This window comes from Prionailurus viverrinus, chromosome B4, assembly GCF_022837055.1.
Source record: "Prionailurus viverrinus isolate Anna chromosome B4, UM_Priviv_1.0, whole genome shotgun sequence".
NCBI lineage: Eukaryota > Metazoa > Chordata > Mammalia > Carnivora > Felidae > Prionailurus > Prionailurus viverrinus.
In genome coordinates this window covers 124,554,844-124,573,165 of record NC_062567.1, presented here as the reverse complement: position 1 = coordinate 124,573,165, position 18,322 = coordinate 124,554,844, and the positions used below count along the sequence as shown (strand labels likewise).

Genomic DNA, 18,322 nt, shown 5'->3' with positions numbered 1-18,322 from the left:
CCACCCTAGGCCTACAGAATCTAGGACTCTGGGGATGGGGTCCAGGAATCTTCATTTCAACAAGTTTTGTGTTTTATCGAGCAACCCCCTTCCTCCCCTGCCCTGGAGATTCTGGTGCCTGTTAAAGCTTGAGATCCACTCTAGTGCAGAGCACTGTGTCTCCACCTTGACTGCATGCTGGGACAATGGCAGATGCTCCAAAATACTGACACCTGAGCCCCAGCCCCTGTTCTGATTGGTAGCCTGGGTGCTGGGAATTTTCAAAGCTCTCCAGGTGACTCCAATGTCCAGCAGAGGCTGAGAAGCACCAGCTTTGAGCCTGACACATAGCTGGTGCTCAAGAAATGGGCACTGTTATGGGGCATCTGGGTGGCTCAGTTGGTTAAGCGTCCGGCTCTTGGTTTTGGTTCAGGGCATGATCTCATGGCTTCGTGGGTTCGAGCCCTGGATTGGGCTCTGGACTGACAGTGTAGAACCTGCTTGGGATCCTCTCTCTCTCCCTTTCTCTCTGTCCCTTCCCGGCTCTCACTCTTTCTCTCCCTCTCTCAAAACAAATGAAAAAAAAAAAAAAAAAAAGAAATGGGCACTGTTATTATCACTGTTCCCCCGTAGAAAGGGTATTCTAGAACCAAGCATCCAGGCTTTGGCACCAGGAAGACTGGGCTCCAATCCTGGCTGTCACTAAAGTAGCACTAAGACTTGGGGCACGTCATTTAAGTTTTCTGAGCCTCAGTTTATTCATCTCTAAAAATGGCAAGAAGTATCCAGATAACCATGTGCAAGCAGAGGTTAGTGTCTCATTCATAGCTGGAGCCCCACAGAAGTTTCTTCTCTGCCCTCCCAACTCTAATCCTAAAACAAAGCAGCAGTTTCATGGAAAATTTCAAACTCAGAAGTCACCACCATTCTAGAAAGGGCTGTGGCCACTTTGCTGTCAGTAGAAAATGTGGTGAGGAATTGGGGTGAGAGGCTGGGTCTGGGGGGGGCATGCCAACTCCCTGGTCCCACACTGGGGATCCAGATCCTCTCTGCCACCCACCCCCCCCCCCCCCAATGGGATGGCTCTCCCAGACTGGCCTTGTCCCTGGAAACTGCTTTAATCCTTTCCCCAATGCTCAGTCCATAGTAACCTATCCTACAGGGTCTTGTGCTTAGTAGGGAGATGGCTTACCAGTTATGAGTTAGAAAAATAACAACCCACTTAAAAATTGCCAAGTTGAGGGGCTCCTGGGTGGCTCAGTCAGTTAGCCGTCTGACTTCAGCTCAGGTCATGATCTCGCGGTTTGTGAGTTCAAGCCCTGTGTCGGGCAGGCTTTGTGCTGACAGCTCAAAGCCTGGAGCCTGCTTCAGATTCTGTGTTTCCCTCTCTCTGTCCCCAACCTCTGCTCATGCTCTGCCTCTCTCTCTCTCAAAAATAAATAAACATCAAAAAAAAATTTGCCAAGTTGTCCTACTTGCTAATCTCTTCAAGAACCCATGACATAGATTGAGGTGATATTAACTTGTTAAAAATGGAGAAAATGAGGCTCAAAGAAGAGTGTCTTACCCATAGTTACTTGGGAAGGATTCTTTCATTTGAACTTTTAACATAACCAAAGAAATATATCTCTAATGGTGGAGATGCAGGTACCTCAATAGGCTTTAGGGGCCAGTGTGAGGGCATGGTGGCTTCCTCTGAACATCCATGGCAGCCCTCTGGACAGCAGGATCTGAGGGGCCAGGGAAAAGCCACCATCTGGCCTGCTTTCTTCCCACTTGGCTCATACTGAGTGGTCCCAGTGTCTTCTCAGTCTCCAATATACCTTAAGACCCGGCTGAATAGACTGATAATCACTTTCCCTCAAACACACCCCATGATTTCCCACTTTTGTCCGTTTGCTTATGCTGTTCCCTGCCTCCCACTGCAGTTCCCCCTTTCCTATCCACCAGATGAGCAAACTGAGGCTTAGAAAGGTTGGTTCTTTGCCCATCGTCATGTGATAGACACCAATTTTAAATAGGAGAATGCAGCATTTTAGTCCTGGGCTGCAGCTCTTTCCTTCCAAGTGCAGATTGGAAACCTGAGCCGTGGCCCTGGTCATGGCCAGCCTTGTCTCCACCCCTCACCGCCTCACCTCATTATCTCTGAGTTGTCTCAACAACCCTCTTAGAGCATGAATCCCTGGCACACCTGCCTGAATCTTATCCACTCTTACTGCACTCCCCCCAAGGCCCTACTTCCTGAACTGAACCGCAGGAAACAACGTTCTGTTCAGAATTCCACAGATCCCACCCCCAGGTCACCCACGTCGGCTCCCTGACCCTGGCTTGTGGGAGGACAGCATGGAGGGAGTGCAGTCGTTAAAAGTCCACTGGCTCCTGATCACATTAGGCTCAACCGTGGTTTTGGGACTTCATCCTTGCTGTTCTCTGCCTAGAATCTTCTAACCCCCTTTTTAAGCCCCGAGCCTTCCTAGGGTTCCCCAGCTTCTCTTAAGCTTTCACTATTTCAGCTGACACCTCATAGGAGACCTTCTCCAACTTCCCTGGTCCTAGTTGTCACAGCACATCGCCTCCCTGCCCCCTACTGGTACCTCCCCACATTATATTGTAAGTGACTAATTACTCAGTTACCCGCTCTATCCTGTGACGCCCCAGGGGAGGAATGCCCTTTATTCTTGTGTCCCCAGGTCCCAGCAGAGGGCTAGGCAACCAGTAGGTGCTCAACTAATGCTGTAGGGATAAAAGGATGGTAAGCCGGAGGGGGTGTAAGGAGGGGCCCAGTGTGCAAGGAATTGAGGACTCTGCAGTGGCTAACCCACAGGTGGATGACCAGCACAATGCCCTAGGTCACAACTGGGGCTCACCTGAAAGATGGGGTACTTCACGTAACCGATCTCTATGCAGGTGCTGTCATTTGTTGGTTTGCTGGAGAGGAGTGCTTTGAACCTGAAAAAGAACACAAGAAAGGAGATAAAAAGACCCACACACACATCCACAGTTTGTGAGAAACACCATTCTAATGAGAGGAACATGTAGTATCTTGTATTCCCTGCCCCCCACTCTGAAATACATCATCAGTACATCCACAGATGTCATAATGCAATGCCACCCCAGTAAGATACCATAATCAAATCTGAAGTTACAACTTTATTTTTTTTTAAATTATTTTTTTTAGGGGGTGCCTGGGTAGCTCAGTCGATTAAGCTTCTGATTCGGCTCAGGTCATGATCTCACAGTTCGTGGGTTTGAGCCCTATGTCGGGCTCTGTGCTGACAGCTCAGAGCCTGGAGCCTATTCAGGATTGTGTCTCCCTCTCTCTGCCCCTCTCCTGCTCACGCTCTGTTTCTCTCAAACATAAATAAACATTAAAAATTTTTTTAATTATTATTTTTAAGTTTTTTTTTATTTATTTAGGTAATCTCTACACCCAACGTGGGGCTCAAACTCACAACGCTGAGATCAAGAGTCGCATGCTCTTCTGACTGAGCCAGCTAGGTGCCCTGAAGTTAAAACTTTAAAGTTAAAAATAGTAGTTTGAACTGTTATTTCTCAAAACAGGTGACTGGAACAGAACAAATACCATTTAAAAGCCCATCTGTCTGTCCCACAGGACTTATCACGAAGGCTGCTTCCTTCATGGGGTCCTCTGATACCCGTGATGCTCCCCACCTCCTGTGCACCTTTGCTCCTGGAGGGCAGGGACTCCGCCCTTCTGCTCTGCTGCATCTCCAGAGCCTGTGCCCTTCCAGATCTGCTGCATCGTAGGTATTTAATCAACAACCACTACCTATCGACCTCCCCACGGATGACCTGCTGATGGGCTTCAGATGTGCTTTCCTGCGATCAACAGAACTGTAAGCTCCTAGTGGGTACAGACCCAGTCAATGGAACACTCTGACACTCAAAACATTTAGGCATAAGCTGTGTTCTTTCCTTCAACTTATAGTTTTGAAATAATAAGATTCGCAGAACAGTCATAAAGACAGTACAGAGCTCCTGGATGCCCTCCACCCAGCTTTCCCGGATGTTAACATCCTACACAGCCATGGTTGTCAAGACTAAGAAATCAACACTGGTATGATATCTATCCTGCTTTTCTACGGCATCATAACCGACAACCGTGTAAGGCATGGCGTATTCTTCTTGTTGTGGCAAAGCAGACATCTGGGGGTTTGCATGTGATTTTGGGGAGAGGCCGTGGAGAGTCCAGGATGCTTTTAGGAACCCAGGAAGTGTTGGTCACATATATTCATTAGCAAATGTCCTAGAAGTGGGTTCTGTTTCTGGGTACCCAGTGTCCTGATCACTTTGTTCATCCTCCCCCCGCCCCCTCCGTTCCCAGCATCCTGCCTTCCTCTGTGCCAGAGCTTTGCTGATCCCAGTTCAGGGCTCTGGATAATGCGGCTCTAAATGGCCAACTTAACTCCAATCGAAAGCAGAGAGAGCAGTAGCAGAGGAGGGAGTGATACCACTGTCAACTCCATAGTCAAGGAAAAGTCAGGTTCAAGACCTGTAAGTGTGGGATGGCTTACGCCAGAGTTCCTGGATATTTGGAGGACAGGCCATTCCAGGCCACTGTGTACGATATTTCAGGTTGTACACTGCGTGAGGGCACTGGGCTGGGGCAGCTAAAATCCAATTCACGCTGTGCTCTGAAGCCCTGGGCCTGGTACACACTCTGTCTACCCAGAGGACCGGTGCCCTTGCCTGAGTCACACAAAGGTGCTGCTGTTTATACTACTGGCTGCTCTGTGCTTAAAAAAACAATCTCCAGAACTTGCTCTGTATCCATGGAACAACTCCCCCACCTTCCCCTGCCCCTGGCCCCAGGCAACCCATCCTATTTTCTGTCGCTATGAAGCTCACCACTCTTGGTTCTGCACATAAGTGGAATCATACAGTGTCTGTCTTTTTGTGACTGCCTTGTTTCTTTGCATCCCACGCCCAAGGTTTATCAGGTTGTAGCATCTGTAAGCTCTGCCTTCCTTTTAAAGGTTAAATAATATATGTATATACCACATTTTGTTTGTCCATTCCTCTCCTGGAGGGCACCTGGGATGCTTCTGAAACCTGTTGGCTGCTGTGAATAATGTTGCTGTGAACATGGTTGTACAAATGCACTTTGCTCTCGAATTCTTGATTTTGAAAAGATCATCTTCCAGTCCAGGGAAGATACCACCAAAATTGAATTTCAGAGACTAGTAACAGCAACAGCCACACTCATAATTCAGCTGCTTTCAAAACTGACCATACATACCTCGGAGAGGCGGTAAATAACAGCACTTTGTGAGCGTAAAATGGTCTTCCTTCTACCAGAAAGGTAACATCAGACATTTCTTTATTGTTAAGGAAATGAGGATCTAGAATAGGAAGGGGAAAAAGGGTAGCTTTAGTGGAGAGAAGGGTGAAGTTTACATTTTTCTTCTGGAAAGTGCCAAGAAGAGCCGACAGGGGAAACCATGGTCATAAAATACTCATTGGCGAGACAGAGGCCAAACAGGAGACAGAACCAGTCAAAAGAACACTCAAATCACTGAAATTCAGTTTTTTTCATAGGAAATCTCCATAGCTTATTTGTGATTAGAAGAAGCATTTCCCCAGAGGAGACTCAGCCACAGCCTGATGCAGATGATTTTCTGATGGGAAAGGCAAATGTATGCCCACCTCCCCTTTGCTCCTCCTACGTGGGCTCAGTGCCCTCCCTGCCTGATGGCAAAGGGGTCTAGAAACTCTGCCCCCTTACCACTGTATTCCAGGTGGTTCAAAATCCAAGCCCCTCTCTCCCAGAATCAGAGGCACGTGAGCCAGTCCCCTGCTCTCATCAACAGCGACAACAAAGGAGGTATATCACTACTCGCTGAGCACTTACGACGTGCCAGGCGCTGTGGAAGCTGGCACGTGCACATGCAAACTCATTCGGTCCAGCAGACAGGGACCATCGTCAGTTGTGCAGTTAGGAAACAAGCATACAGAAGTTTGAGCTAGTGACAGGTGCAGTAGCCAGGATCTGAACGTGGGCTTTGAACTTTGAATTCGGATTGGAGGGTCTGCATGATTAAGCACTAGGATCCCTAGCTCCACCCCCCTCACCCCCCAATTTGTCTGTCCTTTTAGCCACTGAGACCTAGAGTTCCTGAAGGTGCCAGTCTGTCCTCAGCTCAGTGCTTTTGCTTGTTGGGAATATCCACTAACATCCCTGCCCCTACCGGGTTCCACCCCGCTCTGCTCCTGAGTCAGTCTGGACCCCTGCACGAGGGCAAGGTGGACCTAACCTCTGGTGGGGCTTCCTATTACGTCACCCGCCCTGACCTGAGCTGTGGGGCCTGGTGGGGGGGGGACCTTTAGGAGTCTCTAAATGGGAGATTACCTCTCTGCGGCGTCTGCACCCAAGCTTCTGAGTCTGAGGATACACGATGAACTGCATTCTCAGCTCACGTGAAAAAGATTCTTCCTTGCCTGTGAACGGCACCACCATCTACTGGTTGCCCAAACCAAGGATTCGAAGGCAACAAGACACCTTCCTCTCCTGGGCTTATCCAGATCTAGTCTATCACAAACACTGTCACCTCTTCCTCCTAAGTGTTTCTCGATTGCTCCATTTCTCTCCATCCCCAATGCCCCTGCCCTTGCTAGGCCACAAGATCTCTTGTCTGGGGACCCGCAGGAGCCTCTGTTGGTCTCTGCCTCCAACCCGATGGTCCACCTCACCACAGTCATTCTTACTAAAGGCAGATCTGATCACGCCCCTCCTCTGCTGTAAACCTTTCCATAGCTCCCTAGCGCTCCCAGAATAGAGTCCAAACTTCTTAACAAGGCTCCTTGTGATTAGACTGCTGCCTTCTCTGGCCTCTCCCTAGTCACATCCCCCCCGTCAACCCACAGTGTGCTCGAGCTACACGAGTGCCACATACTCCCACCTCTGGTGCTTCACCTGGGACACTTCCAACTCCTTCCAAACCTGGTTCACCCCATGTGGGCTTCAAGATTCAGTGCAGACACCTTCTATCAAGAAGCCTTGCCTAACTCCCCCCACCCTCCTCAGACTGACCAAGCATCCCCTACCTGTGCTCTCATAGCCCTCTGGTGTAGCCTCATTTGCTACAGAGTATTCACTGTTACTTTGCCTCCCTGTGACTTTGCTTGGGAGATCAGGACCTTGTCTGTTCTTTTCACATCCTTGCTCTGTGTCTAGAACAGAAAGGTGGTAACGCATAGGAAGAGTGTGGGCTCTGAAGCCAGAAATCTCAGCTCTATGACCTTAGGCAAGTCATTTAGCCTCTCTGTGCCTCTGTTTCCCTTTCTGTATAATGGGAATAGTAATACCCATTATACATCTACATCATTTACAGTGAGCATTAAATGAGTTAATTTTTGCAAAGCACTTAGCAACATGGCTTACACACAGTACTCCTCAATAAACATGACTATCATAGTAGATGCTTAATTAATATTTTTTTGAATGAGTGAAGAATGCCTTGACTCTTGTTCCACAGTCTTGTTCTTAGATCCTGCCAAGGACAACAGGCTCCTTCTTAGCCTGGGGACTTGCTTGTTGATGGGCCCTTCCCCAGGGGTTAAACAGTTGTCCTCAAATAAAACTCCAGCTGCTTCTTTTGGCTGGGTTTAGGCTGTCCTAACTATTAAGAGTGGGGATCAACCCCCTGGATATCTGGGGGCCATGACCCCAACTGCTGGGCACACCCTGACAACTCTATCTTGGACCCCTGGCCGGCTCCATTTTGCCCAGACCCTGGACCCAGAATTTGTCTTCTAGGCCAACTCTCCTCTTCCAGCCCCTGAAGGTAGGATGGCCCCTCAGCCCCTGTGCTGCCCCAGATGGTGGTCCTCCATTCATACTTCTGTCTGTACGTATAGCTACCTCACCTCTTCCCATTAAAAAAAGTTTTAATTTAGAACATATCATAAAAGCATAAAGCAGTCAAAATCACTTACAATCCCACTATCATGAAAATATTTTATGAAAAAAAAAAACCCCTCAAACTTCTAAACAATCCAGACGAAGAGAGAAGAGAGGCCACAGAAGTCCTCAGAGTTGACTAAAATTCACATCTCCGCTTGCTTTAAAGACTAAAAGTTTGGAGTGACGTTCTCCTTCTTTTCAGCATCCACTCCTTCTCACTCTGTCTACCTCCAGATAGCCATACTCCTGTTTCCCAAATTGCTAAACTCTCCTGCCCGTAGCCCTTTGAACCATCCTCTCCCAGAATTTACTGGGAGGCAAGAGGACAATGCGTCACAAAAAATCAGGCACGTGCTCTCCAGTTTGCTACAGTCCCCACCACTCCCTATTGTCTCACACAGAAGCCATTTCACTCACTTATATGACCTGCCTGGCCCTTGTGACTGATCATTCATGTCTTCCCTTTAAAGCAGGTCCTTAAAGAATCACTATTTGACAACTTGGGAGTTACCCTAGTTTGAAATGCTCTATTGAAGATGCCAACCCTACCTGGTTCATGTTCCATCTATTCATAAATATGTTCTGCCCCTTTTCTTCCATATTGTGAGCTTTGAGCTTCTCCAGCCTGCTCTTCTTCTGTTGATGCTATAACCCTTGGAATTCCAATGCTTGGCCTTAAAAACTAGGTCCTTTTGATTGCTGAAAGAAAGCTCAGCAAATCTGGAAGGAAAAAATGTTCCCTCCTCGCCTGTAACTACGGGAAAGGAGATTTTATGCTGTGTCATTGAAACAGCCCTTACAAATGTTTGCTCTATTAAGGCACCGAGATGTCAGATGTTGCTACGGCCTGGGAATGTAACGTTCAGTTTCCAAAGTCTGTTAATTTGCTTCGTCTTTGTGATGTGTTGCTCTGACAGCATTTTAATTAATACCTGTTTTCTACAACGTAGAAATATTTGCGGTTTTGGTACGTCCTACTTTGCCCACATGAATGGGCAGAAAGGAAAACAGACAACATTTGACGTGGCTCCTCGGGTTTTCACTTCAGCAAAAAGTTGGTGTCATTTCAATTAACAACTTTTTCACGACAGGAGCAAGAATACTTTAAAACAGTTCCACGAATTCAGCCTTTTCACTAATTTAAACTAGCTCACCTGTTCCAAACGTAGTGATTTTGTTAAAGGATAGCATTTTCAGATGCTTCCATTTCTCAAATGTTTCCCAGTCTTTGCAGGAAACAATAGGAAGTAGGAAAGTCCCCAACCTTCATCATAAAAGGATTTGTCTGTAATATTTTATCATTCCCCAGGAAGCAAGGAGAAAGGCCCTTGCAACAGAAGGCCGGTGTTTTGGGCTTCAAGGCAGCGAAGCATTTCTTTGCTTTATTTCCAGACTGATCAGCCAGGTTACGGCAGCCCCAGGATCCTTGGAATGAAATAATTGCCTGATGGAAAGTTTTCTCCTGGAAAATTCCAGAAGCTGGGACTATAGAAGGAGGGAATCATGGCTTTGGGAGGAGGTGGGTAGCTCGTGAAGTGAATCTGAAGGCAGCACAGACCTTCCCTTTCTTCCACTGAGATGTGGGGGGACTTGCAGTGCCTGCCTCCTGGGGCGGCTTGAGGGTTACCTGAGACGGGGAAGGTCAAGTGCTAGGCTGGGGTCAGCCCAGCGCAGTGTCCAACCAGAAGAAAAAATGATTCCTGGTACTCTGATGGCATTTCAGTGTGTCCAGTCTCTTCAGCTCGGGTATGTTCCCCTCACTTGTGTATCTCTGTGTGTGAGGTGTGTATGTGTGTGTGTGTGGGGTGGAGGGGTCGGGCACTTATTTCCTCTCCTGGGTCCCTGCAGAAGGACTCCATTAGAAGAACACTGCGGGCCTGGCACTGTCCCCTGCTTGTTCCTCCTCAGGGAGGAAGAGGGACTTCTTAGAGGGGGAGCGGTCGGGGCAAAGAGCTGCCTGCACAGCTCTGCCCTCTTTTGGAACCAGAATCTACCTGCCTGCAGGAAGTGCATGGGCTCTGGGGCTGTCGTCCCTGCGGGAGAAAATCCCTCGGTTAGAGGGACTGGTGGGTCTCCTTGTCCACATTTCCAAGGTATAGGTTCCAGTTATCATGTGAGGATACCCTGATCACCACCTGCCTGACTCCTGTATCCATCTTAGACGTCCTCCGGTACTGTTCTTTTGGGCGTTTGCTACCTCTGTGTCCTCAAACCACAAGGCAACAGCGAGGGGCAGGGCGCGGTGAGGCACTCACCCAGGCGCGAGGTCTGCTTGCGCTTGATCTCCGTGAGCTTGGGGATGGGGTAGGGCCCGTAGCAGTGAGTGAAGATGACCGACAGCTGCTGGCTGATGACCTCGTTCTGCGGAAAGGAAAGCACAGGTCAGGCTGCCAGGCCCTGGGCGGCCTCCTCCAAGCTGTCAGCAGGAATGCCTGTCCCCGGGCGAGAGGGGCCCACAAACTTCTTGCAGGTTCCAGAAGCAACCCCGCACCCCCCACCTGGAACTCACACCTTGAGGCTGCTATTTCTAGTGGATTCACTGGTGAAAGCTTAATTCGTAAATAAATCCTTCTTTCTTGCCCTACTCATGTATCATCCATTGGAGAGCAAGTTCATAGCTCAGAGAATGGCAAGTAAGTTTTTAACCCCAAACACACCTTTATCAATACTCAGAATTCTGGAAGCAGTGAATTACCCTGAAAACAGCAGCAGGAAGCCCTTCTGATCCTGTGACTGTGCTCTCCATTACCCAGACACAAATGCTCCTGATTCAGCTTTCTTACGAATTTGATTTTGGTGCTGAAGCATTTCCGGATCCAGGAATGCTCAGCTGAATCACTTTCTCCAAGGAAAAAAAAAAAAAAAAGGGTGGGGGGGGGACGAGTTCTGTAACAGCTGCCTCCGACTGCTCAGGGACAAAGGAGTGTTTCTGATCGCCCCGTGTCCTTCACGTTTTTGCCTCTTTCCCCTTGGGACCCACTGCTGTTCATTAGTCTCCCTTCAACTGCAGGTGTGTGGGAGGGAAGCCACAAATCACAGCACCTGATGCTTTTTATTGGGTGAAGGGGGTTGAATCTAGGGGCTGAAAATGAGGATGAGGTACAAAGACATTTATAATATATTAAGAAAAGTAGGTTATAACACAGTTTGTACCATGTATTTTTGGAAAGAAAACCCCACATATATACTTGGATTGACAGGTATGTATAGAAAATGCCAGGGAAAACAGAATAAGCTACCTTTGGCTGGGATTACAATGTTTTCCCTTTTCTTTTTATCTGCATTTCCTACAACAAACGAGTGTTGCTTCTGTAATGCAAACAATAAAGCTCACTTTTCATTTTAAAAGATGGGTTTGGGAAAACGGATGATGTCAGTGGTTCGAGATATTCTTGAATGTGCTTCACTGTGCTCCCGAAGCAGAAGGATACAGCTCAACACGTGAAAAGGAACTGACCGTTTGATGAAAGTGGAGGAGATCCCACGAGGCACCAGGTTACCTCGGACGAGAGCCACAGAGGTGCCCACAGGTGCAATTGCTATTGGACACAGGGACTCTGCTTTCAAAGATGACGCCTTATGACCTTATGACCAACTGGTCTTAAGTGCTCCTCCCAACACTCACAAAGTGATTGGCTGTCTCAGTGGCTTTGTGTGGCAAAGGAAAGAGAACTCGGAGAACCGCCGCACGAAGCCGTGAGACAGACCAAGTGTGGTCTCTGGACCAGCAGCCATCAGCACTGCCTGAGCTTGTTGGAAATGCAGATCCTCAGGTCCCATTCCAGACCTTCTGACTCAGAAACACTTGGAGGGACCCAGCAATTTGTATTTTATTTAACATGTTTTCTGGTGATTCTGGTGTGCTGTTAGGTTTGAGAGCTACAGTTAAAAAAATTTTTTTTTAATGTTTCATTATTTTTATTTTTGAGAGAGAGAGAGAGCACAAGTGGAGGAGGGGCAGAGAGAGAAAGAGAGAGAGAGAGAGGGAGACACAGAATCCGAAGCAGGCTCCGGGCTCTGAGCTGTCAGCACAGAGCCCGACCTGGGGCTCGAACCCACAAACTGCGAGATCATGACCTGAGCCGAAGTTGGTCGCTTAACTGACTGAGCCACCCAGGGACCCCTAGCCACAGGTTTTATGTACTGATGTTTTCTCTGGAGTTTGACCTCTGAGCTGGGGGCTGTAAATTTGCTACCCGTGGTCTAAAGCCTGCCACTCAAAATGTGTTCCCTAGACCACCAGGAGCAGGATCACCTGAGAGCCTGTCCGAAATGCACACTCTCACCCCAGGCCCACTGAATCAGAATCTGCAATACGGTGCCCTGCAGATGATTCCCATGTACACTAATGTTTGAGAAACACTGTATGGTAGGCACAGCTATGGCCCCCTGGAAGACTGCATCCCCCAAATCCCTGGGACTGAGAATATCATGAGATACCATGCCCGTGAATACGTTACATTACAGGGCAGAAGGGGCTTGGCAGGAATAATTAGGGATACTAACTATGGTTTAAATGGACCTTAACATAGGTATATTATTCTGGATTATCTGGTCAGGCCCAGTGTAATCACACAAGCCCTAAAATTAGAGACAGGAGATGAATTCAGAAGGGATGGAGAAGAGGATTTGAAGCCTGAGAAGGACTTGATGTGCTGTCACCAGCTTCGAGATGGAGGAGACCGTGCGGCAAGCTAGAGAGGGAATGCAGGCAACAAGAATGGGAGAAAAATGGGATCCCCAGCTGACAGCCAGCAAAGAAATGGGGCCTCATCCTACAACTATAAGGAACTCAATTCTACCCAAACCTGAATGAGCGTGCAGGTGGAGTCTTCCCTGGAGCTTCCAGGAAGGAACACGGCCCTGTTGACATCTTAATTCTGGGGCTCTGTGAGACCCTACTCAGAGAGCCCAGTGAAGTACTGTGCCTGGCTTCCAACCCATGGAGACCACGAGATACTGAGCAAGTGCTGCCTTCAGCCTCTACACTGTGGTAACTTGTGCAGCAATAGAACACTACTACATCCCATCTAGAGTCTGCTTCAGGTGGATTGCATTTCACCATCCTCGTGACCCCAGTCTGCCAGATGCACTGAGCATGCTCAGTGAGGACCTGCAGCTCACAGAAAAGAGGCGGCCTGTGTCTGCGAAATGTGCCGCACAGACTGGGTGATGAATGACGCTGGTCTTGCTCACTTACAGCAGGGAGTGTCTAACCACCTCGGGTGGGGGGATGAAGATCCACTTCCTGTGAGAGAGGCCTGAGCAGCCCATGTTCTTCTGTGGAGACTGACTGATCAACTCAAAAGGTACTTAGGAATCATCCAAGAAGTGTATTCAAAGTAACCCAAGCCGGCAGGGCAAGACCCCTCCTCTCAGAACCCACAGCTGGCTCGTGCTTGGTAACTTCAGTATGTGTTGTACCACTTGATGAGGTATAGGTAAGCGCTGACCATGTCTGTTCCAAAGTGACAGTCCCCAAATACTTACAAGTTATCTGGAAGAGTGTCATTGCCCACCTAGCTGATGGCTGCACATAACGACTTGATTCCAAGGAGAGCAGTTGGGAAAAGGGGGAACGAGTAAGCCTGCAGCTGAGGAACTTGGGAAGAGCCACCAGAGGCAGGTGATGAAGGTCACCTCCCATAGTGAACACTCATGTGGAGAGTGTGTGCCCTTGATGTGGTGGGAATGGCATCTGACCTCTGTAGTCCTCCTTCCCAAACCATAACCCCAGTCTAACCATGAGAAAAACACCCCGAATTCCACTAGAGGGCATCCTACAGTAGTATGTCTGAGCAGTATTTCTCAAAATTTGTCAAGGTCACCAAAACCAAGTCTGAAATGTGGTCTTCAGCCAACAGGACTAATGTGGTATCTTGGATGGGATCCTGGAGCAGAAGAAGACATTAGACAAAAACTAAGGAAATAGGAATGAAATATGGAATTTAGCTAATAATAATGTGCCAGTGTTAGCTCTTTATAACAAAGGTACAATACTAATGTAAGATGTTAACAATAGGGGAATGTGGGTTAGGGGTCATACGGGGGAACTCTGTGCTATCTTCTCAATTTTTCTGTAAATCTAAAACCATTCTAAAAAACTGAAGTCTCTTCTTGGAAACAATCTGCCCAATAAGGAAACAGAATCATTATGATGGAAGTATTAGAAGTTCAGGAGAAGGGGAAAGAGGGGGAGTCAAGGATCAAAGTGGACACCAACAGTTCTCTGGGTTTTATTTGTTGATCCCCTAAAGGTTTCATGAATGTGAACTTTACCCCATTTGCTAAGTGATGCAGCCATTCGTGACTTAATTCTTTCTTGAAATATTTATTGGGCATCTGCTAAATACCGGACACCATGGGAGGGGTTGTCAGTGACGCTCTGAATGTCAGGGTCCAAACTGCTGCCTCCTTTCCCAAGGCTTTCTGGCTGCCTCTCTTTCAGACACCGGAGCCCTAAGAGGAAACTCTCCACTGTGCCCTTGAATTCACCTGTGTTTGTCAAGGTGTCTGCTTTGTGCCCTTTCCTGTGTGTTTCCTCCAGGGAGGGGGGACTATGGGTATCATTCACTCTAGTTCTCCAGCACCCAAAATGAATTGGGTCTCCAGGAGGGCTCCCCTAAGCAAGAAGGGGTGCTGTAATTAGTATCGGTTAAGAGCTCTAGTGGGGTGAGACCCGTTGGGTTAGATGGTCAGTTTGGAGCAGTGAACTGGGTTATTCTTTGGGTTTGGTTAGCTCTGGGCCCAAACCTGAAGATGGCAGATTGGAATTAACCAAACTTGAGGCTCAGTCTGTTTTGAAGGCATGGGTAGGTGGGGTAGTTGTGCTGTGATAGGTACCTATATTCTCCTCTGAGTTGTACATTTAAGAGAAGTGCTTTTAGGTAAAGGTGTCACAAGGCTTGACTGGTCTGTGCATGCCAGTCTGTGCATGCAGGCTCTGAGCTGGGAGACCAGAGCAAGTCCAAGGAGGAGGCGTGGGCTGGGGACAGGTGGGCATTGGCTGGGCCCAGGTACATAGCACCTGGTTAGCGGTTGTCACTGGCACGTTGCTGGGTACCAGCCACTCAGGTCTCTCATGGAAAATGCTGGGTGTGCACATGAGGTGAACTCAGGTCCTCAGGACTCAGAACCGTGTGGCTACAAAGAACCAAAAGGGAATGAAGTTCTTAATACCACAGTTAGCAGGAGCCTCCTGAGAGAGATTCCTGTGGATTCAGGGCTGACATCTTTCCTCTCTTCCTCTGACCCTCACTTCTCTCCTAAAAAGATACCAGAACATTTTCTCTTCTTCAGAAAGGAATGCTGGGATTGATCCCAAAGGTCCTTTTCAGGTGGGTTAGGCAGGGCTTCTACCCAGTGGTAAAAACATAGACAGCAGGGCCAGATGGGGTTGGGCCCCAGTCCTGACTCCTCACATACTAGCTCTGTGACCTTAGGAAAGTTACTCAGCTTCTCCGGGTCTCTGTGTCCTCTTCCGAAGTGGATTAAAAATATCTGCTTGGTGAGGTTGCTAGGAGAGCTAAAAAGGATAGCGCATCACAACATGCCATTAGCTTGAATTAAAGGAAATTGCTGAGATTTGACCATTCTTTAACCCCCAAACAGCAATTTCCTATAATTCAAACCAATCTTTTTCTAGATTCTAAAATGTCATACAATTAATGACAGCTTTTAGGAAGAGAAAAAAAAAAACGCACTGCATTAACAAACATTCATTTTTAAGACCCATTTCAAATTGTGAAATGCTAAAAGGTGAAAAAAGCCGCATCTCAAAATCAGGAGATGGTGGAAATACAGTTACTTTCTGGGGATACCGGCAGTGAGTTCTCTGCCTCAATCCATCATCAACAGCGGTTTGTCTTTAGACTGGCCCTCCTGTGTAGGATATCCTGGGCTGACCTGTGAGCAGTGAGCCTCTCTTTGCCGTAGTACACCTGGGAAAAGGTAAAGAGATGGGAAGGGCACCAGACAGAGTCCCATGAGGTCAATGCACAGTCCCACGTCTGTCACTGGAATTGTGTACAAGATGAAATTAAACAGATAATAAACTAAAGTGCTTTTAAATAGTCATCCATATATTTTGATATGTACTCTCTATTCATTGCAAGTGATGTGGGCCTTCTATTTATGGTAATACTATAGCATTTCCTTTCTAAGTACATTTAACATATGGTAAGGTGATTTAAAGGAAAATATCAAATAAATAATAACCAGTGAAAGTATCTCTTAGGAATGAAAGGGAAGCCAGACATTCTCAGATGAAGGAAAATTAAGAGAATTTGTCATCAGGAGACTTATCCTAAAAGAATGGCTGAAGAAAGTTCTCTAAATTGAAAGGAAAGGATAAAAAAGGAAGCTTGGAACCACAGGAAGACAGAAACAGTAAAAAAAGTATGGATAAAGATAATAGGCTTTCTTTCTTTCTCCTTTTGAGTTTAATTATGTTTGATGGTTGATGCAAAAATTATAAGAGTGTCTGATGTTCTAAATGTGTGTAGAGGAAATATTTAAAAACAACTATGTCATAAATGGAGGAGGATAAATGGGCATAAAAGGAGGTAAGATTTCTATATTTCACTTGAACTGGTAAAATGATGACACCAGCAGACTGTGCTGTTATGTATATATCATGTCATACTGCAAGCAACCACTAGAAAAGCTACTTGAAGCTATAGAAAAGCTATCAAAATACTACAGACAAATAAAAATGGAATTAAAAAAATGTTCAACTATCCCACAGGGAGGCAGGAAAAAGAGAAACCAAACAGAAAATAAAAAATAAGATGACAGGAACACCAAGGTGGCTCAGTCAGTTAAGTGTCCAATTTCAGCTGAGGTCATAATTGCACAATTTGTGAGTTTGAGCCCCACTTCAGGCTCTGCGCTGACAGCACAGAGCTTGCTTCAGGTCCTCTGTTTCTCTCTCTCTCTGCCCCTCCCCCACTCACGCACATGTGCATACTCTCTCTCTCAAAAACAAACTTAAAAAAATAAGATGGCAGACTTAAGCCCTAAAGTATCAATAAAATGTGAATGGTCTAAATACACCAATTAAAAGAGATTGGCAGAGTGGATGACAGTATATGCTGTTTACAAGAAAATAACTTCAAATATAATGAAAATGGCAGATAGTAAGTATAATGGTCCAAAAAAATCACAAAAACATTAATCAAAGGAAAGCAGGAGTGGCTACCCTAATATTAGATAAGGTGGACTTTAGAGCAAAAAAATGAACAGAAGCAGAGAGGAGCATTATATAATGATAAAAGGGTTAATTCACCAGGAAGACATTGTAGACCTAAATATATATGCACCAAATAACAGAGCTGCATAATCTGTGAAGCAAAAACTGATAGAATTGAAAGGAGAAACAGACTAATCCATAATTATAGTTGGAGACTTAACACCCCTATCTGAAATGATAGAACAAGGAGGCAGAAAATTTGTAGGATATGGAAGAACTCAACAATACCATCAACCAACAGAATCTTAGGGACACTTATAGAACACTTCATTCCACAATAGCAGAAAACTGTGTTTTCAGGTGTCCACAGAACATATCAAGATAGACCATACTTAGGGCCACAAAACCAACCTCAAAAACTTAAAATAATCAAAATAATACAGAAAGTATTCTCTGACCACAATGGAATCAAACTAGAAATCAAGAGCAGAAATATAAGAAAACCTCCAAACATCTGGAAACTAAACAACACACTTTGAAATAATTCATAAGTCAAAAAAGAAGTTATAAGGGAAAAATAAAAAGTTAACACTGAACTGAATGAAAAATGAAAATAACACATCAAAATTTGTGGTACACAGCCAGAGCAGTGCTGAGAAGGATATGTACATTATCAAATGCATATATAAGAGAAGACAAAAAGTCTCAAATCAATAATCTAAGCTCCTACTCAAGAACCTGGAAAAAGAAAAGCAAAATAAACCCAAAGCAAACAAATAATGAAGATAGGAGAAGCAACCAATGAAGGTTAAAACAGAAAAATAGTAGAGAAAATAATGAAACACAGAGTTGGTTCTTTGGAAAGATGAATAAAATTGACAAACCTCTAGGAAGACTGACAGAGAAAAAAGGGGACACAAATTAACAAAATCAGGAATGATACAGGGGTTATCATTACATCAGAAGAATAATAAGGGGATTATGATGAACAACTCTACTCACATAAATCTGTTAACACAAATGAAATGATTTTTTTCCCTGAAAAAAAAAAAAGAGCAACTCACCTAATATTAAATAGATAATTTGAATAGCTGTGTAACTATTAAATTGAATTCATAATTTAAAAAAAACTCTCCCCAAAAGAAATCTTCAGGGCCAGACTGAAAAGGAAGAAATACAACTATCTTTATTTGTAGATGACATGACTACCTAAGTAGAAAATTCCATTG

At 46.1% G+C, this 18,322-nt stretch overlaps 1 protein-coding gene across 6 annotated transcripts in view; it reads right to left on the bottom strand.

Moving 5' to 3' along the window:
- The window catches only part of ABTB3 (ankyrin repeat and BTB domain containing 3), a 316,171-nt gene that overhangs the window by 16,204 nt on the left and 281,645 nt on the right, over positions 1-18,322 (bottom strand). For all 6 annotated transcript variants that reach the window (XM_047868093.1, XM_047868094.1, XM_047868097.1 and 3 more), the window contains 3 exons: positions 10,159-10,264; positions 5,240-5,342; positions 2,847-2,928 (listed from right to left, as the gene is read on the bottom strand). In XM_047868093.1, the coding sequence (XP_047724049.1) occupies positions 2,847-2,928; positions 5,240-5,342; positions 10,159-10,264 (291 nt within the window). The remainder of the gene's footprint in view (positions 1-2,846; positions 2,929-5,239; positions 5,343-10,158; positions 10,265-18,322) is intronic.